This window comes from Rhinatrema bivittatum, chromosome 3 (assembly GCF_901001135.1).
Source record: "Rhinatrema bivittatum chromosome 3, aRhiBiv1.1, whole genome shotgun sequence".
Classification (NCBI taxonomy): Eukaryota; Metazoa; Chordata; class Amphibia; order Gymnophiona; family Rhinatrematidae; genus Rhinatrema; species Rhinatrema bivittatum.
In genome coordinates, this window is record NC_042617.1 from 588,686,895 (window position 1) to 588,714,627 (window position 27,733).

General features: G+C 45.1%; 1 protein-coding gene across 4 annotated transcripts in view; it reads left to right on the forward strand.

Moving 5' to 3' along the window:
* SCAF8 (SR-related CTD associated factor 8) overlaps positions 1–27,733 on the forward strand; it is a 686,214-nt gene that overhangs the window by 335,781 nt on the left and 322,700 nt on the right. For all 4 annotated transcript variants that reach the window (XM_029596704.1, XM_029596703.1, XM_029596702.1 and 1 more), the window contains exon 13: positions 19,634–19,734. In XM_029596704.1, the coding sequence (XP_029452564.1) occupies positions 19,634–19,734 (101 nt within the window). The remainder of the gene's footprint in view (positions 1–19,633; positions 19,735–27,733) is intronic.

Genomic DNA, 27,733 nt, shown 5'->3' on the forward strand with positions numbered 1-27,733 from the left:
TCGACGACTCTGCGGGTATCGACCCCCTCTGTTCCCCCTCAGGAGAAAGACCGAGGGGAACATTGATTAAAACATTGACACCGCCACCGTAAAGCTCAGGCCACCGATACAGGCAAGCCCTCAGCATCGACGTCGTCTGAGCCCCCAACAAAGAAGTCACGAACAGAAAAGGCCCCATCCTCTTCTGTCTCTGGGTCACCGAGGTGTTCCCCACCTGGACAGGTGCCGGAATCCGCAATTCCACCTTCACCGGTGGACCTTCCAGCTACGCCAGTGCTGCCTCCTACTCCGGAACTGGGTATCCATGCCCCAGGTTTCTGTGAGGAATTGGATCGGATGATCCAAGAGGCCATCGGAAAAGCACTCCAGGGTTGAAACCTCCATCTGTGCCGGTTCCTGAGCCGGCCACTGATCCGATACCCATGGCGCTTGCACCGCTATTGGTAAGAATGGAAAGTTAAGCGGTGCCCTTCCACCGGTGCATCCAAGAGAACCGATGGCCCCGATTCCTTCCTCACCGATACCCTTGTCAACGGAAGAAGAATCACTGATCTCCATTCCGCCCTCCGGAGTTCTACCACCGACACATCCTTTGATGTCACGGATTCCATCGGTGCCTCCCTCGATGCCGGCGTTGCCACCTTCGATGCCTCCATCGATGCCTTCGGTCCAACTTCCAAAGCCATCGATGCCTAGGCCCGGACATTCCGGAATAACACTGTTACTCCCTTCTGATGATGATGAGCCATACAATTCCTGGACCGATGATTTGTCTCAGGATTCAGACGATCTGCCTTCACAGCCCTCTTCTCCTGATGAAAGGAAGTGTTCTCCTCCAGAGGACTTGTTCTTTATCAACTTTGTTAAAGAAATGTCTGAAACAGTTCCATTCCAGCTTCAGACTGAAGAGGACTCTAGGCATCAGATGTTACAACTTCTCCAGTTTCTCGATGCTCCTAAGAAAATCATGTCTATCCCTATTCATGACATCCTTTTGGACCTTTTAAAGAGAAATTGGGAGCACCCTGGCTCTGTGGCACCCGTTAACCGTAAGGCAGATGCCACCTATCTAGTTAAGCCAGCCCTTGACTTCCAGAGAGCTCAACTAGATCATCATTCAGTAGTAGTGGAGTCAGCCCAGAAGAGGGCATGACGCTCCAAACCCTACTCTTCCATTCCCCCAGGAAAGGAACAGAAACTTCTGGATGCGTTTGGAAGACGAGTATTTCATGGGTCAATGCTCATCTCTCGCATTGCTTCCTGTCAATTATACATGACCCAGTACAGTAGTGCCCTGTTTACGAAGATTCAGGAATTTCCTGAAGCCTTACCTCTGCAATTCTAGGACCAACTTCATGCCCTAGCACAAAAGGGTCTACATGCTGCCAAACATGAAGTATGTTCGGCATATGACATCTTTGACACCACCTCCAGAGTTTCGGCGGCAGGGATTAGTGCGAGGAGATGGGCCTGGCTAAAGTCTTCAGACCAGAAGTACAGGACAAGTTAGCTGACTTGCCCTGTGCTGGGGATAATCTTTTTGGAGAAAAGATTCAAGAAGCAGTGGCGCAGCTCAAGGACCACCAAGAGACTCTGTGCCAGCTCTCCTTACTGACTTCTGATCTCTCTTCCTCTTCCAAACATTCTTTTAGAAGAGACTCAAAGAGACAATTCTACCGGCAAAGGAGATTCTAAACCCCGGCGTCCAGGGCTCGAGCTTCTAAGCCTTACCAAAAAGGCCAATCCAAGCAACCTCTAGTACAGAAGTCACAGCCAGTGTCTGGCTTTTGACTCCTTCCTAGAGAGCAGTACCAAGCCTCCACTTCCGACTATTCCCATTTGAGGCCGGATGTGCCACTTCTCCAAACCATGGCATACAATCACCACAGATCAATGGGTAACTCGCTGTAATAGCCCAAGGTTACCACCTCAACTTTCTCTCTCTTCCACCTGATTCCTCACCTCGGCTGAAGTGGGGAAAATCCGACCACTCATCGCTCCTAGAGCAGGTGGTCTCCCTCCTCCAGTCCCGAGCAATAGAACCAGTGCCCCTCTCCCAACAGGGGCAGGGTTTCTATTCCCAGTATTTCCTGATACCAAAAAAGTCAGGTGGTGTTCACCCAATATTGGACCTTTGCACCTTAAACAAATACCTTCAAAGAGAAAAGTTCAAGATGGTGACCTTGGGTTCTCTTTTTCCCCTTCTCCAAAGGGAAGACTGGCTCTGCTCTCTGGACCTCCAAGACGCCTACACACACATTTCCATTACTCCGTCACATCTCAGATTCCTGCGGTTCCTAGTAGGCCCAAAACACTTCCAATATCGAGTGTTACCATTCGGCCTAGCATCTGCCCCACAAGTCTTCACCAAGGGCCTCGTAGTGGTAGTTGCCTTTCTCAGGAGACAAAGTCTCCACGTCTACCCCTATCTCGACGATTGGTTGATCAGGGCTCCTACTCAGCAAGCTGCACTGACGTCTCTATGCAGCGATTGCTGCACCAATGCCACAAAACAGCCCTCTTATAATATGCCAAATAGCACCTAGAGAAGCCTCAAAATTTCTGGAACAAAATAATTTGACGTGATGAGACCAGAATTGAACTTTATGGTCACAGCAATAAATGCTGTGTTTGAAGAGGAGTCAACACTATCCCTACTGTGAAGCGTGGAGGTGGATCTCTCCTGCTTTGGGTGTGTGTGAGCTACAGTGGCACAGGAAATTAAGTCAAAATTGATGGCAGGATGAATGCAGCATCTTATCAGAAAATAGTGGAGGAGAATTTGCATTCATCAGCTAGGAAGCTGCGTATGGGGCGCACTTGGACTTTCTAACAGGACATTGATCCAAAAAATAAGGCCAAGTCGACTCTTCAGCAGCTGCAACAAAAGAATGCGAAGGTTCTGGAGTTGCCATCACAGTTTCCTTACCTCAACATCATTGAGCCACTTTGGGGAGAACTCAATGCTAGACAACCAAAGAATTTACAGGATTGGGAGGATCAGGACAGGAAACAGAGTAAGATTAAATGGTTTCTTTTCACAGTGGGAAAAAAGTAAACAGTGGAGTGCCTCAGGGATCTGTACTTCGACTGGTAATTTTTAATATATTTATAAATTATCTGGAAAGAGGAACGACGAGTGAGGTGATCAAATTTGCAGATGACACAAAGTTATTCAGAGTAGTTAAATCACAAGCAGATTGTGATAAATTGCAGGAGGATCTTGTGAGAGTGGAAGATTGGGCATCCATATGCAGATGAAATATAGGGAGGTGATGCATATAGGGATGCATATAGGGAAAAATAATCCAAGCTGTAGTTACACAATGTTAGGTTCCATTTTAGGAGTTTCCACCCAGGAGAAAGATCTGGGCATCATAGTTCATATTACATTGAAATCTTCAGCTCAACATGCTGTGGCGGTCAATAAAGCAAACAACGTTAAGAATTATTAGGAAGAGAATGGCAAATATAATAGAGGATGGCTTAATTTCACAGTGGTTAACCACTGTGTGCAACACTGTGTGCAATTCTGGTTTCCGCATCTCAAAAAAATATAGTTGCACTGGAGAAAGTACAGAGAAGGGTAGCCAAAATGATATAGGGTATGGTTCGACCCCCCCCTCCCCCCATGAGGAAAGGCCAAAGCAGTGTTAGGTCTGTTTAGCTTGGAGAAGAGACGGCTGAGGAGGGGATATGATAGAGGTCTGCAAAATCAAGAAAGGTCTTGAAAGGGTAAATGTGAAATGGTTATTTACTCTTTTGGATAATACAAGGACGAGGGGGGCAGTCCATGAAGTTTGCAAGTATTTTATTTTATTTAGATTTTTATATTCTGCTTTTTGGCACTTCAAAGTGTACATCAAAGCAGATGACAATCAGGTGTACTATAGATATTTCCCTATCCCCGCGGGGCTTACTATCTAATTTTGTATCTGAGGCAACGGAGGGTAAAGTGACTTGCCCAAGGTCACAAGGAGCAATAGTGGGATACAAATCGGAAAATATTCTTTTTCACTCAACGCACAATTAAGCTCTGGAATTCATTGTCAGAGGATGTGGTTAAGGCATCTACTGTAGCTGGGTTCAAAAAAATTTGGATAACTTCTGGACAAGTCCAAAAACTGCTATTAATGAATAGGGAATAACTACTGCTTGTTGCTGGCATTGGTAGCATGGTATCTATTTAATGTTTGGGTGTTAGCCAGGCACTTGGGTCTTGGATTGGCCACTCTTAGAGATAGGATACTGGGCTTGATGGACCCTCGGTCTGACCCAATATGGCATATCTTATATTCTTTTTGCCAAGAAGAATGGGAATCTTTACCACATGGTCAATTTTCTTAGTGGAAAAGGGTAAACTTTGGAGTGCCTCATGGATCTGTACTTGGACCAGTGCTTTATAATATATATATATAAATGATCTGGAAAAGAATATGACGAGTGAGGTTATCAAATTTGCGGATGATATAAAATTATTCAGAGTAGTTAAATCACAAGCAGACTGTGAGACATTACAGGAGGACCTTGTGAGACTAGAAGATTGGGCATCCAAATGGCAGATAAAATTTAATGTGGACAAGTGCAAGGTGTTGCATATAGGGAAAAATAACCCTTGCTGTAGTTACACGATGTTAGGTTCCATATTAGGAGCAACCACCCAGGAAAAAGATCTAGGCATCATAGTGGCTAATACTTTAAAATCATTGGCTCAGTGTGCTGCAGCAGTTAAAAAAGCAAACACAATTTTAGGAATTATTATGAATGGAATGGTTAATAAAATGGAAAATGTCATAATGCCTCTGTATCGCTCCATGGTGAGACCGCACCTTGAATACTGTGTACAATTCTGGTTGCCGCATCTCAAAAAAGATATAGTTGCGATGGAGAAGGTACAGAGAAGGGCAACCAAAATGATAAAGGGGATGGAACAGCTCCCCTATGAGGAAAGGCTAAAGAGGTTAGGGCTGTTCAGCTTGGAGAAGAGACGGCTGGGTGGGGGGGCCTATGATAGAGGTCTTTAAGATCATGAGAGGCCTTGAACGAGTAGGTGTGAATCGGTTATTTACACTTTCGGATAATAGGAGGACTGGGGGCATTCCATGAAGTTAGCAAGTAGTACATTTAAGACTAATCGGAGAAAATTCTTTTTCACTCAACGCACAATAAAGCTCTGCAGTTTGTTGCCAGAGGATGTGGTTAGTGCAGTTAGTGTAGCTGGGTTTAAAAAAGGTTTGGATGAGTTCTTGGAGGAAAAATCCATTAACTGCTATTAATCAAGTTTACTTAGGGAATAGCCACTGCTATTAATTGCATCAGTAGCATGGAATCTTCTTGGTGTTTGGGTAATTGCCTGGTTCTTGTGGGCTGGTTTGGCCTCTGTTGGAAATAGGATGCTGGGCTTGATGGACCCTTGGTCTGACCTAGCATGGCAATTTCTTATGTTCTTATGAGAAAATAAAGGGCCTCGTTCACAATTATCATAAAAAACTGCAAGCCATCATTGATGCAGAAGTGGGCAATACTCGATTTTTAGAACTAAGGGTATGTAAAATTTTGAACAGGACCATTTTATTATTTCTCCTAGGACAAGCAGGATGGTGGCCCTCATATGTGGGTGACATCAGATCCTCCATCAGGACCCTCTCGGGAGAGAGGGGCCGGGGATAGGCCATTGCTGGTGTCATCACTCTCAAAGACATCGGGCTGTTCTACATCCTTGGTACCGAGGAAAGACCGGGCTGAGCACTGAGGGAAGTCCTGCAAGCGTTGACATTGGTCACCGTTGGTAAACCGTGTCGGCGGTCACTATGCTGCCACTGAAGCAACCCTATGGGGAGGTGGCATCGCCCTCCATCAGACCCAGGAGTCCCAGGCATTCCCACCGGTGATGGTGCTGGGCACTGTCTCCTCGGAGCACCAAAGGGGCTCTGGTGACACCTTCACCAGCACCACCTCCTCAATCCGTCTTGACTTCAATGGATTTTCAGGAGGCACTGGATCACAGGGTGTATTCAGCGGTGCTCTAAGCCCTATGGGGTATCGAGCTGCCCCGGCACCAGTCCTCATGCCAGTGCTGGAGCCAGCACCTTTTATGTTGTCGCCCCTGCTAGAGCATCTGGATATCCTTCTGGGTATGCTGCCGACGCAGTCTGTGCCTGGGGGACCATCTGTTCCCCAGTGGCCCCAGATGCCCCTCTCTGGAGTGATTCCCATCCTGGTGTCTTCCAAGGAGGAAGAACCGATACGTTGATCCTGCGACCGATATTCCCCGGTCCGTATCCCGGGCCATCGGGGGTCTCAGTGCCGTTGATGCCCTTAGTGCTGAAACTGAGAGACGTAGGCGGGGACCCTCTACGACGGCCCCAGGGCACCTTAGTGAGGAGGATGTCCCATATGATCCATGGGGAGTGATACCGCTGACTTGTCCTCAGATGACTCATGGAGGTCTTCTTTCAGACCTGTCTGCTCCAGATGAGAGGTACAGGTCCCCCCCTGGAATACCTCTCCTTTGCATGCTATGGCGGAGGCTATCCTGTTTCAGCTAATCACGGAGCAGGACGCTTGGCATAAGATGCTGGAAGTCCTCCAGTTCAAGGACGCCCCAAAGTGGGCAGCGGCTGTTAAAGTCTACGAAATATTTAAGGAGTTATTTCTTAGGATCTGGGAACATCTTGTGTCCGTTGCTCCGGTGAATTGAAAGCCGGGTGCCATCTACCTAGTACAGCAAGCCTTGGGGTTTGAGAGGCTTCGCCTCCCACATCAATCTGTGGTGATGGAGTCCGCCCTCAAAAAGGCCAAGTGTTCTCGCACCCATGCTTCGGCTCATCCAGGTAGGGAACAAAGAGAGTTAGATGGCTTGGGTAGGAAGTTATATCAGGATGCCATGCTCATCGCCCATATTGCTTCCTACCAGCTGTACATAACTCAATTCAGCCAAAACCTGTGGAAACGGGTTCAGGAGCTGTCGGAGCGCCTGCCCCAACAACAGCAGGACGCTTTTTTGGCAGTGGTACAGCAGGGCCTGGAGGCTGGTAAACATGAGGTGAGGTCCACCTATGATGATTTTGAGACGGTGGTGAGAGTAGCTGCAGCGGGCATTGGTGCTCATAGGATGGCCTGGCTCAGAACTTCAGACTTCTGGCCGGAGGTCCAAGAGAAACTTGCGGACCGAGCCTTCACTGGTGAAAATCTATTTGGAGATGAGGTCAGGGATGTGGTGGCCAATTGAAGAACCACCACGAGACCCTGCAACATCTTTCAGCTAGTACTTCTGACCCACCTTCCTCGGTCAGGAAATGCTAGTGCCAGGGCTCTAGGAAGTCCTGTTGCCGGAGGAAGTATTATTCTACTGCCTCATGGGCGCACACGCCACGAACCAGCTCTCGGAGCCGCCCTCGGCAGCAGTGGACCCCCAGACCTCAGCCAGCCCCGTAGCAGAGCCCTATCCATGGGGTTTTGACTGGCAGCGGGGGAGCATAAGCCAAACTGCTATACCCTCGACGTTTTGCTCTCCAGTAGGGAGCAGGCTACTTCTGTTTGTGGACCGCTGGCCCCACATTACCTCGGACCAGTGGATCCTCTCCATCATTCACCAAGGGTACTGGCAAAATTCAGGGACGTCCCTATAGATTCTCCCCCGTGCCCATCTTGGGCCCTGTCCCCTCATCAGGAGATACTCTTCTTAGAGCTCTCTGCCCCTTGAATGGCTGGAGCGGTCTAACCTGTACCGCTGAGCCAGTGGAGCCAAGGATTCTATTCTCAATATTTCCTGATACCAAAGAGAACAGGGGGGCCTCCACCTTATTCTAGACCTGAGAGCTTTAAACAAATTTCTTCAAAGAGGAAAGTTCAAGATGGTTTCTTTGGGCACCCTGATCCCACTCCTGCAAAAAGGAGATTGGCTTTGCTCCCTCAATCTGAAAGATGCCTATGTCCACATCTAGATCTTTCCTGGTGCCCGGAAGTATCTTCGATTTACTGTGGGTGAAGGCACTTCCAGTGCAGGGTGTTACCCATTCAGCCTTGTGTCAGCCCTACAGGTCTTCACCAAGTGTCTGGCAGTAGTGGGAGTGCACCTCCACCATCAGGGAGTGCACGTGTTTCCCTACTTGGATGACTGACTAATCAAGAGCGCCACCCATGAGGGGGTGCTTCACTCTGATGTTGACCATTCAGGTGCTACAGCCTCTCAGGTTTGTCATCCATTACCCAAAGTCCCACCTCAGCCCATCGAGACAGCTGGCCTTTATCGGGGTCCATCTAGACATGGCTCAGGCCAAGGCGTTCCTGCCCCGTGATTGGGTGCTTGTCCTGTCATCTCTCGTGAGCTTGATCCGCTAAAGCCGGGAGATCTCTGCCTGCCTTTTACGTCGTCTTCTCAGCCACATAGCTGAGTCGGTACATGTTACCCCCCAGCATGCTTGTGCATGCGCAGGGCACAGTGGACACTGCGGTCACAGTGGCAATAGGCCACCGAGGACCTCCGTGCATGTATCTGCATTACGCAGCCTGTTCAGATCTCTCTGTCTTGGTGGGAAGAACTTTCCGATCTGGAGCAGGGGGTTCCTTTCCATGCTCCCCCGTCTCAGGTTGTACTTACCACAGACATGTCGACTCTGGGTTGGGGTGTGCATGTGAACAACCTCTGTACCCAGGATCAATGGATGGCTCATGAATTTTGATTCCAGATCAACTTCCTGGAGCTGTGAGTGATCTGCTGTGCTCCTTGGGCAATCTAGGATGCTTGTCCAGCCGTTTGGTCCTCATCCAATTGGACAATCAAGTGGCGATGTGGTACATCAACAAATAGGGAGGCACTGGTAGTTCCTCCTCTGTCAGAAGGTGGTGCAGATTTGGTCCTGGACTCTGTCACGAGGCATGCTCCTACGAGCAATGTACTTAGCCAGGACAGAGAATGTGGTGGCGGACCGCCTGAGTCAGGCATTCTGGCCACAAGAGTGGTCCCTGAATCCAGTAATGGTGGATCACATTTTCCACCTGTGGGGAAACCTGGACGTGGACCTCTGTCTCCCCTTGCAACAGCAAAGTGACCCACTTCTACTCTCTTTTCAGATCAGATGGAACACCAGCCTCGGATGACTTTGCCTGCCATTGGGACAAGGGCCTTCTGTACGATATCCTCTGCTTCCGTTGGTGATGAAGACACTTTTGAAGCTCCAGCAGGACAAAGGGACCATGATTCTCATGGCCCCTTGTTGGCCGAGGCAGGTCTGGTTCCCGCTCCTGAAGGAGCGGGAACCAGACCTGCCAGAGAACCGATAAAGCTGGGGACCTTCACTGACATGATCATGCAAGATCAGGGCAGGGTACGCCATACGAACCTCAGAGCATTGGCCTTGATGGCCTGGATGTTGAGATGCTGCTACTCGGCCCCTGGGCCTCTGACAACTTATCTTGGGTACTGGTAGCTTCCAGGAAGCCTTTCACCAGAGGCTTACAGAATGAAGTGGAAGAGGTTTTCCATCTGGTGTGCGGGTCATGGCTTGGATCCATTTGCCTGCTCCACTCCGAACTTGCTCAACTATTTGTGGCACCTTTTGGAGGATGGCTTGAAGACCAACTCAATCAGGGTGCACCTAAGTGCCATCAGTGCTTACCACCAGGGGGTTAGCAGCCCGCAGTGGAGTGGTTTATGCGGGGTTTGCTTCAGCTGAAGCCTCCCCTGCAGCCTCCCCTTGTATCGTGGGACCTCAGAGTTGTATTGGCTCGACTCAAGCGTGATATTCGAGCTTCTGCGCTCCTGTGAACCAAGGTACCTGACCTGGAAAGTTATTTTCCTGGTTGCAGTCACTTCAGTGCGCAGGGTTAGTAAGCTTCAGGCATTGGTGATGTATCCACCCTAAACAAAATTGTTTCATGATAGTGGTCCTGCATACTCACCCCAAGTTCCTGCCTTAGGTGGTGACTGATTTTCATCTCAATCAGTCAATTATTTTGCCCATCTTCTTTCTGAGGTTTCATTCACACCAGGGCGAAAGGGCTCTGAACAATTTGGATTGCAAGAAGGCCTTAGCTTGCTATCTTGAGTGCATGGTGACCCACTGGCAAGTCCACACAGCTCTTCATATCTTTCGATAAGAATAGATTGGGAGTTGCGGTGACCAAGCAAACACTGTCAAACTGGCTGGTAGATTGTATTTCGATATGATATGTACCGATATGATATGATAACCTTCATGAATGTCGGTATAAAAAAGAATAAAATAAATATTTCCTGGTCCCGGTAGTTGTCATCTGCGCTGCTACATCTCCCGGGGAGGTCTCACTTCCTCTCTGCGGTGGTGGCCTCAGATTTGGGCTCAGCGACGCCTCCTCTATTGTCTCAGTGTTTTCTCCCATTTGCACTGAGTCTGCAGTATCCTTGGTTGCTGGATAGGTCAGAGCTGCATTGGACATATAGCGAATTATCTCCTGTTGGATAGGAGAGGGGAGAGGTGCCGGGGGGTAAACCCTTACCCTCCCCTTCCGTTTTGGAGGCATAAAGCTTAATTGCTATCGTCACAGGATTCGCTAGATGTACCAAACACTGTGGTTTTTGGAGCCTCTATGACAGCCGAGTGGAGCAGATGGACCGGCCTCACCGACCTGCGCCGGACTAAGCCGGACAAAGCCGCACGCTCCCCTTAGGCGCGCGCGGCTTTGGCGGTGCGCCGGCGGCTGCGGTGCGCCGGAAGGCGCCGCTTTTGTAGGCGCAGAGTCCCCAGTAGTGACGTCAGTAGGGCGGGAAAAGCAGATTTTCGAGCGTCTCACCAATTGACTCTCCTCTGCGCTCAGGCTCGGCTGCGGCCTGAGAATCGCCAGGCGCCGCTTTTGTAGGCGCAGAGTCCCCAGTAGTGACGTCAGTAGGGTGGGAAAAGCAGATTTTCGAGCGTCTCACCAATTGACTCTCCTCTGCGCTCAGGCTCGGCTGCGGCCTGAGAATCGCCAGGCGCCGCTTTTGTAGGCGCAGAGTCCCCAGTAGTGACGTCAGTAGGGCGGGAAAAGCAGATTTTCGAGCGTCTCACCAATTGACTCTCCTCTGCGCTCAGGCTCGGCTGCGGCCTGAGAATCGCCAGGCGCCGCTTTTGTAGGCGCAGAGTCCCCAGTAGTGACGTCAGTAGGGCGGGAAAAGCAGATTTTCGAGCGTCTCACCAATTGACTCTCCTCTGCGCTCAGGCTCGGCTGCGGCCTGAGAATCGCCAGGCGCCGCTTTTGTAGGCGCAGAGTCCCCAGTAGTGACGTCAGTAGGGCGGGAAAAGCAGATTTTCGAGCGTCTCACCAATTGACTCTCCTCTGCGCTCAGGCTCGGTTAGACTTGGTGAACCAAGGTGAGACTCCTCCAGTAGCGGAAGGAATTGATCTTGAGCTAACAGATAGTCTGGACGCTCGATCAATCCAGGCAGCCGAGACTGTGGGATTAAGCGCTGCAACCGGAGGTGAGGTAATTGAGATCATAACACCTCCTCAAGTGGTGACACTAGATCTATTGTGGGACTTGATGACTAAAATGAATACTAATATGAAGGGGTTAGAGAAAAAGATTGATGGTATTGCAGGGAATTATTCTCAGGAGGCTAAAGATATTCGAGAGGAGGTTAAAAAATCCACTGAAAGAATCCAGAAATTAGAAGAATTAGAGAAAAAGAATCAAGAGTTTCATGCTGTGGTAGCAAAAGACAGAGAATATTTGTCCAGAAGACTTGAAACTTATGAAAATAACTCCAAAAGATTAAACTTAAGGATATTAAATTTTCCAAGGATCGTAGGACAAACGCCAATGGAGACATTACATCAATTATTTCGAGAAGTGTTCTTATTTCCTACAGAAGAATTACCTATAATTAATTTATGTTGTTTTTTACCTAAAAAAAATCCGGCGGTGAATACCTTGGAGTTACCATTCCAAGGTAACCTTTCTAACTTTTTGGAAAATTCTGAGAGAATAATAGATAGGGGGGTATTACTAATTACCTTTCAAAAATTATCAGACCTGAATAAGGTAATGAAAAAATATTTTTCTGCCTATCCCATAACATTCTGGGATAATGTGGTAAAAATATTTCTAGACTTGTCTTATGCTACCCAGCAGAAAAGAAAAGAATTTTTGGTTTTCAGACAGGAGGTAATCTCCCTGGGTTATTCCTACACTCTTAGATTCCCTTGCAAATGTATGTTAAAAAAGGAACAGGATCTTTTTGTGTTTTTCTCACCAGATCAACTAAAGAGTTTCACAGAGCAAAGGAGAGTAGCCACATCTTCCCCTCTTTCTAGTGAATAGTAAAATGTAATCAGAACTCACTGTGGATGATGTTAATATAAGAAATTGTCTTTTGTTTCCTAATATACTCCCTTTATTTTCTGAGCCTCTATTAAATAAGCAGATGATTGGGTAATTATTTCTGATTCTGTTAAAAATAGGTTGAATTATTGAATTATTATTGTTCAGGTTGAATTGTGAGATTATTAATTGTTTTATGTACTAATTTTGAAAACTTAATAAAGATATAAATTATAAAAAAAAATAAAAATATTTCCTTCTGCTATGCACAGGTGGGCCTTCAGCTTGATGGCTGTATCAAGGCTCATTCTGTGAGAGCCATGGCAGCTTCGGTAGCTCAATTGCGAGCATTTCCTATTGCCGAACTCAGCAAGGCTGCGACGTGTAGTTCTCGCCACCCGTTCGCTGCTCACTGCTGTTTGGACAAGGATGGCCTACATGACAGTAACTTCAGCAATCTGACCTTCGAAATCTTTCATCTGTAAACCCAACTCTCCCTGCCCAGGGCCCATTCTTCAGGTTCAGACTGTCTCCCTCTTGCCAACAGCACTGTGGTTTTTTGTGCCCGTTGGCTCCCAGTTAGGCGTCGGTTGGTCATTGTGTTGCTGAGAGCAGCCTGTAGCTTGGTATTCACTCACATGTGAAGACTACCATCCTGCTTGTCCTAGGAAAAAAAAAATTGCTTACTTGTAACAGGTGTTCTCCTAGGACAGCAGGATGTTTGTTCTTAGGAAACCCGCCCATCACCGTGGAGTTGGGTTTCTCTGATGTTTATTTTTTTTGTACTACTTTGTTATGAGACTGAAGGAGGGACCCTATGTGGAGACACAGATAGTGGCATGCTCAGTGTGCCAGTCAAAGTTTCTAGAAACAAAGGTTTTTGTGCTGGTTTCCATCTGATGATGTGAGGACTAGCATCCGGTCCTAGGAGAACACCTGTTACAGGTAAGCAACTTTGCTTTCCTTTATTGCCATGCTTTGTTTAATGATTGTACTATTCTGTGATGCGTATCCCGAGTGACCAAAAATGTATTAAATACATTTTTAATATGTTTGTAAAATTATAAAAATAATTTTCTATGAATCAAAGAAACTTTACTTTATAGACATCAAGTACCGAGAAATCAAGATAACTGTGAAGCTTTCTAAAAATGTTGAAATATATCTCTGCTAATAAGCTTGAGATCATCTTTTTTTACACTCTTTTGCTTGAGAACTTAAGTGAGCCTCTTTCTTTAATCCCCGACATTGCAACGTTTCGGAAGGAAAGTGCCTTTCTTCCTCAGGGGGAAAAAATGAGATCCATGGAAAATAACCCAGTACTTTGTTTTAGAAATTGTTTAAATTTAATGCAAGAGACAATGGAAAAGAAGGCTTGGGGTGCCACACTTGTAATAAGAGCCGCTTAAGTAACAAGCGGCTCTGCGGCAGGAAGGGAACGCTGGGTTGTCGCAGGATTGATCCATTGTGAAACTTATTTTCTCTCTATTTTTACATTTTTCTTGGTTTGCTGATCTTTATTTTCTCATGTTTTATTTTTCATTTATTTTTTTGATTTGCCTATTTAACTTTTTTATACTTTTTCTCATTATTCTCCTTTCCTCGCCTACTACTTCTCTCCCCTCCATGTCCTCATTCTCTATGGCCTCTTTGCCCATTCCCCTCTCCAATCTTTTTTCTCCCAGTGGGCAATAGCTGTGATCTCTCTTCACAGCAGAAGGAGCTCCTTTCTCTGGCCCACCAAAAGAAATGCATGGCTAAGCCATGTCACAGAGACTTGACAGTGTAGCCATTTTTTTCTTCTCTGATTGGGCAGCTAAGTGTGCCCCCCTTCAGGATTGTTTAAGCCCCCCAGTTTACTCACCCCTGGCCTTAAGTCATTGAGGAACAAAGCATCCAAAATATTGGTCAGATTATGGTCTGCAACAGTCTCTGGGATTCCCACAAACCTGAAATTTGCTGTGTCAGGATCTGTTCTCCAATCTTTTGCTGTATCAGGATCTGTTCTCCAATCTTTTCCTCCTGTGCAGCACTCATTTTCTTCAGTTCCTGCAGTATATCCCTTAAATATGTGTATCCTTCTCCAGTGCTTCCACATGCCCCTCCACCAGTTTCATGCAGGTGTTAAAGTTGGAAATCGTCTTTTTGACATCTGCAGTTTTCCTAGCGTGTAGCAGATGGACTCAAAACAAATGGGTATAGGGTGCTCGTGCTAGCAGTTGGAGACGGATCTGACATCAGCACGGGTACATATACCCCCACAGGAAGTGAAGCAATTCAGTAATTTCCGTCTCCAAAGCAGTTTGGAGCTACCCACGCTCACTGAGCTTGTTTTCCAAATTCTATCGACTAAATTCTTAGAAGAAATCTACTGAAGACAAGCCCCGCACTCCTGTGGTGATACCAGGCGGTCACTCACCCAGTTGAGTTTCCCGAGCTGACTTCCGTGGTCCCTTGGAGGTAGGAGCCTCGGTCCGGTGGCCGGTTCGCGGCAGGGACCCAGCCCCCGAGTGAGAAGGGCTCGGGCGCGGCTTGGCCCCCGAGCGGTTCGGGCGCGGCCTAGAGGCAGCCTCGGTCCCGGTGTGGACTTGACCCCCGAGCGGTTCGGGCGTGGCCTAGAGGCAGCGGGTGCACTTCCTTATGCCCGGCGGTTGAAGGTAATCTCCCCCCGCAGCCGGAGACCGCTCGGGTCGCAGCCGGGAAGCGCCGAAGACAAGGTAAGGTGTACATCTTTACTTGGTCTCCGAGGAAGTGTGGATTAACTGGGCCTGCCTACGAGGCCACCCGCCTGGGAGGTAGCCATTTTTTTGCCTACCTACTTCTCTTTTCTAATTAAGCGCGATAGGCGCACGTTGTTAGCGCACGTGATAGGCGCATGTTGTTAGCGCACGCTACTAGGATACGCGCACATATGCTAAGACGCCCGATTGTAGGCGCACGTTTATGAGATGCCCGTTGATAGGCGCATATTATAAGACGCCCGCTACAGGTGCACTGTTATAAGACGCCCACTTTAGGCGCACGTTTATATAAGACGCCTGTTCATAGGCGCACTGTTTATAAGACGCCCGCTATAGGCGCACGTTTATAAGACACCCGTTTATAGGCGCACGTTTATAAGACACCCGTTTATAGGCGCACTGTTTATAAGACGCCCGTTCATAGGCGCACGTTATAAGGCGCCCGTTCATAGGCGCAGGCCGTTACGCGCCTGTGTTAGGCGCGCATCGTAGGACGACACCGCATTTGAGGCAAATGGAGCGTAAGAAGGCCTCTGCGGCTGCAGAGCTGGCACCCCCAGAATCAGGCATGAACGCTCTAAGCCTCTGCTCAGCATGCAATCTTAGAACCACACAGAGCGAGGAACAAGACTCCCTATGTGCCCAATGTGAGGAAGCCCTTGTGGAACCTTAACCTAGTATTGGAATTTCTAGCTGGATCAGCCTTCAGGCCCCTTTGAGGCCTGTCTCTCCGTTTGTTAACCTTGAAGATGGTGTTCTTGCTGGCTGTGTGTTCAGCACGCCGCATCTCAGAGCTACAAGCACTATCCTGTCGTGATCCATTCCTCAGAATCACTCCAGAGGCTATCCATCTTCGTACAGTTCCTTCCTTTTTACCCAAAGTGGTCTCACACTTTCACCTCAACCAAACCATATCCTTGCCTACCACGGAAGGTTTGAAGAAATCGGAAGAAGGTCAAATACTACGTCATCTCGACATCGGCAGACTGCTGTCCAGATACCTGGAAATGTCAGAAGCAGTACGAAAGACGGACCACCTGTTCGTCCTGCACAGCGGGAAGAAGCAAGGGGAAGCGGCCTCACGGCCGACCATCGCCCACTGGATTAAAGAAGTTATCAAGGCAGCCTACGTAGAGGCAGGAAAACCACCACCTCTACAGGTCAAGGCTCATTCTACCAGAGCACAATCAGCCTCTTGGGCAGAAGCTAAGCTCCTGTCGCCTGCAGAGATATGCAAAGCGGCGACGTGGTCCTCCCTCCATACCTTCTCCAGATTCTACCGTCTGGACGTTCAGGCCAGGGAGGACACAGCATTTGCGAGGGCAATCCTACACTGTCCTCGGGCAGCCTCCCGCCCAGTCCGGGAGTAGCTTTTGTACATCCCATTTGTTTTGAGTCCATCTGCTACACGCTAGGAAATGATAAGATTACTTACCTGGTAATCTCCTTTTCCTTAGTGTATGCAGATGGACTCGGCATCCCGCCCGGCTGCCGGTATACATGGGGATTCGCTGACTCACGGTAAGCCATGTTTTGCTTATAATAGGGCTTCCACCCTGCCGGGTATCGACGCCTTCCGGTTGAGAACACTGGCGGTCTCCAGCTACCATCAATTGGTCAGGGTAATCCTGTTGATTAATCGATCGGTCAGTACACATATGGCTATAACAGCTTTTGCAAGGAAGATTACTGAATTGCTTCACTTCCTGTGGGGGTATATGTACTCGTGCCGACGTCAGATCCGTCTCCAACTGCTAGCACGAGCACACTATACCCATTTGTTTTGAGTCCATCTGCATACACTAAGGAAAAGGAGATTACCAGGTAAGTAATCTTAACATTTTCGAAGATACGATAAACTTTGCTTGCCAAAGCTGCAGGCACTGCGGATGTCAGCTTCATTAACACAACAAGCGAACAATGCAGTAAATTTTCTTTTGCCGGTTTAATGGACATCACCTCCATGACTTAATAGCAAATTTGTCCATAGACCATAAAAAATCTTAAACTGCAAAAATCTTGTCTCTAAATTAACATCCAAATTTATGATTAGTGGGGAAATGGCACCTGTAGCTCAGTGGCATTGACTGCCTGAGATCAGTACATCATGTGACTTCCTGATTTTAGATTTTAACCAATAAAACACCCCAATGAAAAAAATGAATTAGGTGGTTATTGAATAAGTTCCAGAAAAATACCACTTCTAGTTCTCTTACCCTTCCTTCCCTTGCCTGCTTTGAATCTTCCACTCTGATTTTCTGCCTTTTCCTTGCTAACGAGAACTCAGATAAACAAATGTATGTTTTTCTTTCAACTGGAAAAGATCCCTAGCAATATTACCTGCACTGCAGAAACACAGATAAACACTGTATCTTTAAAGAACCCCTAATTAGCTGCAAATCAACATCTAAATGTGTAATTTTATAAACACGTAGAGATCCATATTCAAAAGCCATTTAGATGGGTAACTCAAAAGTTATCTGTCTAAATGGCTAATTTGGCAGTTTCAGCAACTTGTCCGGCTAAATTATAGCCAGATAACTACTTATTTGGTTATAATTTAGCCAGATAAAAAAGAGGCGTTCCAGGGAGGAGGTGCGATATCCTGCTAACTTAGTCGAGTGTTGGATATATCTGACTAGGTTAGCTGGATAAATTTAGGCCAGCTTTAGTGATGTCTGGGGGGGTGGGAGACCTGTAATGTTTTTAATTTTTAGGTGCACTGTTTACCCACCTACTTACCTTGACATCTTCATGTGGGTATCTGGCCACATGAGCCTGGTTAACTTCAGATTCAAACAATGGCTGTTTAGGGTTAAAGTTAATCCGGCTATAGGTAGCCAGATCTATTCAGCTGAATGTTTATCCCGCTGACTATACAAGACAAGTTATCCTGCTTACTTTAGCCGGATAACTTGTCCACAACCCAGCCTACTGAATATGGACCTCCTAAACTAGAAGCCCTGGTTATATTTCTCTAACAATATAAAGAAATATTGGATGAGGTTATGGGGAAGGATTAAAAATATGCTGAATTTCCAATACGATCTTTAATTTTATTTATTTATTTAGCATTTTTCTATACCGACCTTCAAAGTTAAATACCTTATCAGGTCGGTTTACATCGAACAGGGACATAAACAGTAAACATAAACAACTTATTATAATCAGGAGAAACAAAGTTACATTTAACAAGGACTGCAAAACTTGGAAGCTTAAAGAGCTGGAAAGAAGGCGTAAGAGGGTAGTAAGTTAAGAAACTAAGACCTAAAAGTCCGTGCTAGTGCTAGTTGAGCTATTATGAAAGTACTGATGCTTGTGTCGTATTTAGAGAGGATCTGGGTTCCATTGCTCATGAGCCGGTTCGTCGTCTAAATGATAAATTTTAAATGATTATAAGAACATAAGAAATTGCCATACTGGGTCAGACCAAGGGTCCATCAAGCCCAGCATCCTGTTTCCAACAGAGGCCAATCCAGGCCACAAGAACCTGGCAAGTACCCAAAAACTAAGTCTATCTCATGTTACTGTTGCTTGTAATAGCAGTGGCTATTTTCTGAGTCAACTTAATTAATAGAAGATTGTTTAGAAAACAATGGCAAATATGGAAGATAATTTATGCCTGTAAAAATAAATTGGTAAATATTTTACTAGCTTTGGCCTTAAGATTCAGCCTTAATAATTGGAATGATTGTTCCTTCTTAGAAATGTATACTGTGTTTGATGTACTAATTTGAAACTGTTTTAGCCAAAAAATACAATTAAAAATTTTAGGACATACGGAAACCTGTAAAGCAGGGCTTCCCAAACCTGTCCTGGGGACCCCACAGCCAGTCGGGTTTTCAGGAGATCTACAATGAATATGCATGAGATTAATTTGCATGCCACGGAGACTTAGTATATGTAAATTGATCTCATGCATATTCATTGTGGATTTCCTGAAAACCCAACTGGCTGTGGGGCCCCCCAGGACAGGTTTGGGAAGCCCTGCTGTAAAGCATTCTATATCTTAGGTGCAGTAATTTCATCCTTTTTCATTGTATCAGTAGATAACTACCGTATTATATAACAACATTTGTGTTCTCCTTAATGAGCTAATGTTAGGTTCACGAAATGGAATTAAGAAATACATATGAATTCAATAAAAATAGATGATCACATAGATGATCCACATAGGACATGACCCGCAAATGTCCATTCCAGAAGGGAATTATTATTATACCTGAATACTTGTAATGCAAATCATCTTAAGTATTATTTGGAAAGGCAGGCTAAAAAGTTTTTTAAAATCCAAAAAGAATTGCTAATATAAACTGAAATTTGTTTTAGGTATTATTTCAAAATAATTGTCCATGAAAGAATGTTTAAAACCAGTATGCATTACAACCCCCCCCCCCCAACCCCAAAAAAAAAATCTATTCATTTTTCCTTCATGATGTCCTTAAATCTTGAAGCTGGGCAATAGCATGTGTGATGCTCTGTGTATTTGTGTGTTTAAAACAATGCATGACATATTCTGGTAAGTGTGTGAAAGATTGCTGTCTCAGAGATATTGTCCTTGAATTTAACACGTTTCTGATGCTTGCTGTATGTGATATCTGTATCTTGACAGTTTGCAGTACTACCCTTTGGGTTGGTCAAGTTGACAAAAAGGCATCACAGCAAGATTTAACCAACCTGTTTGAAGAATTTGGACAGATTGAATCAATTAATGTAAGTGAGATTAGTGCGTTCAGTTTTTGTATCAACTTGTTTCTTATGTATTTGCTTTTTAATGAACAGCATGGTAGAATGTGGGTTTAAGAACAATTAAAGTTGTGGTCCAATTAGTGAATTACAAATAGATGAGAGAAACTCTTTTTAGGGCTTGCTGATTTTACTGTAAGGTTGGGTCATGCACTTTGTATCACCCCCTCTCCTCCCACCCCAAACAATTCTTGAAAGTTATTGGGTAATTGAAATTGTTAATGAATCATCTTACCTTCTTAAAATCCCAGCCCATATTCCCTTGAAGACATAATGCTTGATGCAGTTATGTCTGTCCTTATTGTCCTATCAGACCAGTTCATATGCATAGGTTTTGCTCCTCTACCAACAGATGGAAACTGAGAACAACTATATAGGATGCCCTGCTACCTGCAGTTCTCCAACATTTCTGTATTCTCTGTCTCTATTAGATGGTTGTGGTACAAGACCATGCAGCCTGGACAGATTTGGTGAGATTGATCTTGGGGAGTTCGGGCCAGTTGAGTAGGGCCAAATGAGGGGAGTTGGGTTGGTGAGCCCTAACTGTGCCTGGTCCGCCACCTTTGGGGGATTCAGGGAGAAGAGAGCTGTTAGCCAAAGGAAACTGGTTTCCCCGCTTCTCCTCAAGGTGGGGAGAGGTAAGAAGAGCTGTATTCATGTTTTTCCTGTTTCCCTGCTAGACCGTTTGGTTTGCAAGCTTGCTAAGCAGGAAAGATAATAAAATTGATTGGAAGAAAAGCTCTCTCTCACCTTTGGATATCTGGGAGGGTTGGAAGAGCCAGTTACTGCTAGAAGACTGGTGGTGTACATTAGATTTGTAGAGAGGGCATCCCCAATTGAGCATGGGAAGCACTGCTCGGCCTGTTGAGGATGCTGTGGGAGATCAGAGGCGGAAGGCCTTTGCTGCGCATGCCTCAGAGTTGGCGAAGGTCTTACTAGGATTGCTGTGGGGGAGGCTCCATCTCATAGAAGTTAATAGAAGTTCCGGAGGAAGTGGTGAAGACTAAAACTGTGAAGGATTTCAAAGGGGAGTGGGATAAACACTGTGGATCCATAAAGTCTTGGGTATATGAATGAAGAGAAGACGCATGGGTTGGCTTATTTATTTATTTATTTATTTATTAGGTTTTATATACCGGGGTTCCTGTATGGGATACAGATCACCTTGGTTTACAGTAAACGTTAACTTTGCTCATGGGCTGTACATAGAACAATAGAAAACAAGAACAGTAGAAAACTTCGCTCATAGGCGATACCAATACAGAAGACTTGCAGAAGACTTACAGAAGAAGACTTAGAGAAGACTTACAAAAGAAGACTTACAGAAGACTTGCTTGCGGGAATGACGGCTACTACCTGGTGATTAATACCCTTACTCAATAAACATACACACGGTTAATGTGACTCCACCATTGCTCTATGCTTCAATGGCAAGAGGAAATGTGGGCCAAAGGATTTGCATTCACAAATAAGCGTGGGAGTAGCTTGCTTGTTGCAGCAGTTACTACCCCAAACCAATTAAGCCTGATACTTCACTTTGAATACATATATAGTGCAGCTCACTGCTTCAACGGCAGGGGGGAATGAAGATAAGAGAATGTACATTCAGACAACTACCAACAAGGACTGAATTGCATAGTCTGGATAAACAAATAAGCATGGGAATAACTTGCTTATTGCGGCGGTTACTACCGCTAACCAATTAGGCTTGATACTTCACTTTTATGCAGCTCCAGCACTGCTCTCTATATCAGTGGCAGGGGTGGAAGGAAATTAGAACCAAAAAAGTTACCAATAAGGGCCCCGACTTAAGCAGTCAAAGTAACAGATAAGTATGAGAAAAATAACTGTGAAAGCTTGCTGGGCAGACTGGATGGGCCATTTGGTCTTCTTCTGCCGTCATTTCTATGTTTCTATGTAACAGGCCAATACAGTACAGTGCGCTCCGATGGAGCATACTGTTAACCTGCCCTTGGACGCGCGTTTTCCCTTACCCCTTATTCAGTAAGGGGCGGAAAACGTGTGACCAATCCGCGGAACCTAATAGCGCCTTCAACATGCAAATGCATGTTGATATTTATTTATTTTATTTATTTATTTAAAGTCTCTTCTATACCGATATCCGTTCGCACATCGCATCGGTTCACAAAAAACAAGAACTTTTGGGCGGATCCCTTACATATAACAGAAGAATACAATTAATTTTTGGGCGGAGCCCTTACATGTAACCAAATAAATACATTAAACAGGGGGGGAGTTTAATACTGACTAGGCAAAGTAGTATTAGTAAATCAATAAATAGATACGACAAAAACTATAAAAACTATAAGCATAACTATATACATAAGTAGCAATGTACAAAGTACCAAAATCAGCGGGCATAAGGCATTCTTAGTCATAATGATGGCCCTATTAGGTATTCCCGCGTGATACAGAAAGTAAAATGTGCCGCCAAATGTGCTTGGCTGCACATTTTGTGCCGGCAGAAACTAGCGCCTACCCAAAGGTAGGCGCTAGTTTCTGCCGGCACAAAAACTGCTTTTCTGTGCACCCTCTGACTTAATATCATGGCGATATTAAGTCGGAGGTCCCTAAGGGTAAAAAAAGTAAGAAAAAAATTTTAAAATGGGCCGGCGGCTGTCGGGTCGAAAACCCGGATGTTCAATTTTGCCGGCTTCCGGTTTCCGAGCCCGTGGCTGTCAGCGGGCTCGAGAACAGACGCCGGCAAAGTTGAGCGTCGGCTGTCAAACCCGCTGACAGCCGCCTCTCTGGGCTAAAAGGAGGCGCTAGGGACGCGCTAGTGTCCCTAGCGCCTCCTTTTGTCCGTTTCTACCGCCGGGCCTAATTTAAATAGAGAATCGCGTGCACAGGCGAGTGGCCGTTCGTCCGCTCTCCCGCGGACTTTACTGAATCGGCCTGTAAGTTTGGTGTGGGGGACACCTCACAGTGCAGGATTTGAGCTTAGCAGCAGGACATCTACTAGATCCCCTCTGATGGATGAGAAACATGTACTGGCGGGAATTGCGGCGATATTGATGGGGAACAGCCAAATGGAGGAGGAATTTCCTGGGCCTTCTGCCATTTCTTCTATAACCCTGGAGCATGGTATGCCTTGGAGGAAGGAGAGTTTCAACTAAGTTTTGAGGGTCTTTTGTTCTCAGCATGCAGTAATGCCTTTGTGCTCTGAGTTTGTGGTGTTTTGTCATGCCTTTTGCCTGATGCAGGAGTTCTGCTACATTCATCCGCCTTGCTATCTGTGCCCTCTGCAAAGGAGTCCAGCACTTAGGTACAGGCTAAGATTCCTAGATGGGATCTAAACTCGGAGCTGGATATCTTAGCATCTAGTCAGATGAATCCAGAACCAGTGGATTATGCACCTCTACCAGCAGATGGAGACGGAGCAAAGCTGACATCACAGTATATATACTCCTGCAGTGACATCAGCCTGCCAGTATTTTCTGTCTCCAGCAGATGGTGAACGTGCATTTTTCTACTGCGGATTGCTTCAAGTTTTAGAAGGAGAAATAAAAGGAAATTTAATTCGCCCTGCTCTCCTGAGGTGAATTCTGTGATCCTATAGATGAGTGCCTTAGTCCGGTAGCTGGTTTTCTCAGCTGGCATGAACTTAGCTGTTAAAATAGCTGAAAGGCAGCGGGTGCAGGAAGCCGAGCGAGGCAGTGACATTATATGCCCTCTCCACCGGTAGCCAGAGACCGTCTCTGTACTTAGCTGGAAAGGACCAAGCTCAGGTAAGGCTTTAAAAAAAAAAAAAAGACAGTAGAAGGGTTGTTTGTAAGGCCTCCCCCTTTCTCTGGTCTCTGTGCGCAGTTCGCTGTTCCAACTTTCATTCCTGCCCCCGTTGGATGTTAAGGGACGTGACAGCCTGATGGGTTGAGCAGCCCCGCTATTAGGCTTTTCTCTGTGTGCTGTGTGGTAGGCTGCAGCGGCATTTTTGCATGCCTTTTCTTGCACGTTAGGGTGCCCTCTTCGGGACTGTTGATGTGTCTGGCTGTGCATCCAGGTTGTGTGCCCAGTTTTTTAAAGTTTTGGATGCTTAGTTGGATGCCTGCTTGGGTGTCCAGTTGATAGCAGCTTCTGTGTTAGGTGCTTGCTTGCCCGTGCACACAATTTAGGTGCATTGTTGTGCACTTAAGTTTGGGATGCTTAAATTTTGGACGCATATATTTTACAGTGTGAATTCAGCTGGACACACAACTTCAGTCGCCTGTTAAGTATACTGACAAGACTGATGGCACCTGTTGCTAAGAAACATGTGTGCCAGTCCCTCTGTGCTGCCTGTCATAGAAAAACAGAAATGACGGCAGAAAAGGACCAAATGGTCCATCCAATCTGCCCAGCAAGCTTATGGTATCACCAGCCACACCATATTTGACTGGTACTAACATACTTGGGCATCTCAGCTTGGCGTGCCCTCTAATGTGCCAGTGCTGCTTTGGAGGCTTAGGGAGAATTATCTTCCTCTGATTTTACATAAGAACATAAGAACATGCCATACTGGGTCAGACCAAGGGTCCATCAAGCCCAGCATCCTGTTTCCATCAGTAGCCAATCCAGGCCATAAGAACCTGGCAAGTACCCAAAAACTAAGTCTATTCCATGTTACCATTGCTAATGGCAGTGGCTATTCTCTAAGTGAACTTAATAGCAGGTAATGGACTTCTCCTCCAAGAACTTATCCAATCCTTTTTTAAACACCGCTATACTAACTGCACTAACCACAACCTCTGGCAACAAATTCCAGAGTTTAATTGTGCGTTGAGTAAAAAAGAACTTTCTCCGATTAGTTTTAAATGTGCCCCATGCTAACTTCATGGAGTGCCCCCCTAGTCTTTCTACTACCCGAAAGAGTAAATAATCGATTCATATCTACCCATTCTAGACCTCTCATGATTTTAAACACCTCTATCATATGGCCCCTCAGCCGTCTCTTCTCCAAGCTGAAAAGTTCTAACCTCTTTAGTCTTTCCTCATAGGGGAGCTGCTCCATTCCCCTTATCATTTTGGTAGCCCTTCTCTGTACCTTTTCCATCGCAATTATATCTTTTTTGAGATGCGGCGACCAGAATTGTACACAGTATTCAAGGTGCGGTCTCACCATGGAGCGATACAGAGGCATTATGACATTTTCCGTTTTATTCACCATTCCCTTTCTAATAATTCCCAACATTCTGTTTGCTTTTTTGACTGCCGCAGCACTCTGAACTGACGATTTCAATGTGTTATCCACTATGACGCCTAGATCTCTTTCTTGGGTTGTGGCACCTAATATGGAACCCAACATTGTGTAATTATAGCATGGGTTATTTTTCCCTATATGCATCACCTTGCACTTACCCACATTAATAATAATAAATAATAATAAAATTAATAATCCCAATCACTGAATCTCTACAAAAAACTCTGGACTTCTGGAATACATGCCTACAAGCCATCAACAACTTACTCGCAAGCCTAAATCTTATTCTTAATCAAAACAAAACTGAATACCTAATCATTTCTCAAGATGGAACATACTCACTTCCCAGCACCAACCTCGTTCCTCAACTAACTTTTTTACCACAAGTCAGAAATCTTGGAGTCATACTTGACAACCAAATGAATTATAGAGCTCTCATCAACAATATAGTAAAGGATGGATTCTTCAAATTACAAGTCTTAAAAAGACTTAGACCACTCCTCCATCTCCACGACTTCCGACTGGTTCTACAAGCAATCATTCTCACGAAAATAGATTATTGCAACGCTCTTCTAGTGGGCCTCCCCGCAAACACCTTAAAACCATTACAGATGTTGCAAAACGCTTCGGCAAGGATTCTAACCAAGACTAACAAAAGAGACCACATCTCACCAATCTTAAAAAACCTACATTGGCTGCCCGTCAATTTCAGAATACGCTTCAAAGTGCTCTCAACAATACACAAAGCACTACATAACCTAACACTACTTGAGCTCAAAATCCCTTTACAACTCCACACATCTACTAGACCAGTGAGACAAGCCTACAGAAACAACCTCCAGACTCCACCAATGAAATCAACGTTAAGCAAAAGAGCATTCTCCACAGCTGGTCCCAAACTCTGGAATAGTCTCCCATCAGAACTCAAATCAGTACAATGCCCCATTATTTAAAAAAAACAAAAACTTAAGACGTGGCTCTTCCATCAAGCTTTTCCATAACATCAGCCTGCTGAATAATATCTGCCAAGGACCCCTCTAGGATATTCTCATTCATCCTACAAGAGAGCTATATAAGAACCTCAATTTATTTTTAACAACCAACAAGAGAATTACACAAGAACTATCCAAGTTCAGCTCTGGAACTTCTTTGAAACCCCAAAGAATACCCCAAAAAATTACACAAGGAATACCAAAAGAATTCTTCCAACAATCTCCAACTCCTTGGCAGTCCAAAACCCAATACCCACCCTCTTGACAGTCCCACGCCATTGTTTAGTGCCTCTACCCACCTTTAGGCTTTGTATATAGTACTTTTTATGTTTTCAACCCACATATTATTTCCAAGTTATTTTCTTCCTGTTCCTTGTAAGACATTTACTTGTCTGTTGTTATTGTTCAAAATGTAAACCGAATTGATCAGTAATTCTGTTACTGGAAAATCGGTATAGAAAAGTTCTAAATAAATAAATTAATTAAATTTCATCTGCCCTTTTGATGCCCAATTTTCCAGTCTCACAAGGTCTTCCTGCAATTTATCACAATCTGCTTGTGATTTAACTACTCTGAACAATTTTGTGTCATCTGCAAATTTGATTATCTCACTCGTCGTATTTCTTTCCAGATCATTTATAAATATATTGAAAAGTATGGGTCCCAATACAGATCCCTGAGGCACTCCACTGTCCACTCCCTTCCACTGAGAAAATTGTCCATTTAATCCTACTCTCTGTTTCCTGTCTTTTAGCCAGTTTGCAATCCACGAAAGGACATCGCCACCTATCCGATGACTTTTTACTTTTCCTAGAAGCCTCTCTGTGAAAAGGTTTTGAATATAAGTATAGAGGTTTCTACCACTAGCAGAATTAAAACTATTACCAGGGAATCCTGCTTGGATGAAAACCCCTTACTTAAATCCTCCCTTTTACCCTTCTTGCCTATAGACAAAAAGTTTATTGTTTAATTTCAGAGATATGTGTTCTTATCTACCACAGAACTTTATTCACCAATAATTCATGCAGCACAGCATGCATTTAAAATAAATCAGTCAGTTTGTAGTAAAAAATATTTTCTTTATTTCAGATAAAGAAAGATATCAATAATAAAATCTCTAAATGACTAAGAAACATTTTTATGTTCAAATCTTAACTTTACCAGAGTATATCCTACAATCAATGTGACAACCATTAATAGGGTAACCGAAAATATTAAAATCAGGTAGATGTCGACCAATGTCATCTTTTCAATTAATTAATCAATGCATTTCTAATACATCTGCCAATCTAGAAATAATAGCAATTTAAAGGTTCTCATATACTTGAATAAATGATTATATTTTTACCAGATATCTGAAGCAGCCCGCTGTTTGTCTCTCTCTGTCCTCATGTAAGGAAAACTAAAGTCCCAGTCCTTTCTTTCTGTGTCTGCTTCTAGTTTTATACCATAAAAGTTCTTTTATCAAAAGTAACTGTATTATTTCTATCAATACATCTATCTTTTTTAGCCTTTGAAGAACTTCAGTTCTAAAAAACTTGAATAAGGTTCAAGCAATATTATCCATATCAGAATATGGAAAATAGGAGTTTTTCTTACCCTGTTTAAAGAAGTGCCCATTTTCGGTCTTTTATTTAATGCCAAGCTGTGCCAGGCAAAAAATAATCCTTTCTAGTTCTGAGAGAAGAACTTATGCACTCCCCTCCATCCCAGGATTCACGCCTGAGTGACCACATGTTTAAGGATGCCCAAGGCCATAAAATGCAGACTTCTTTCT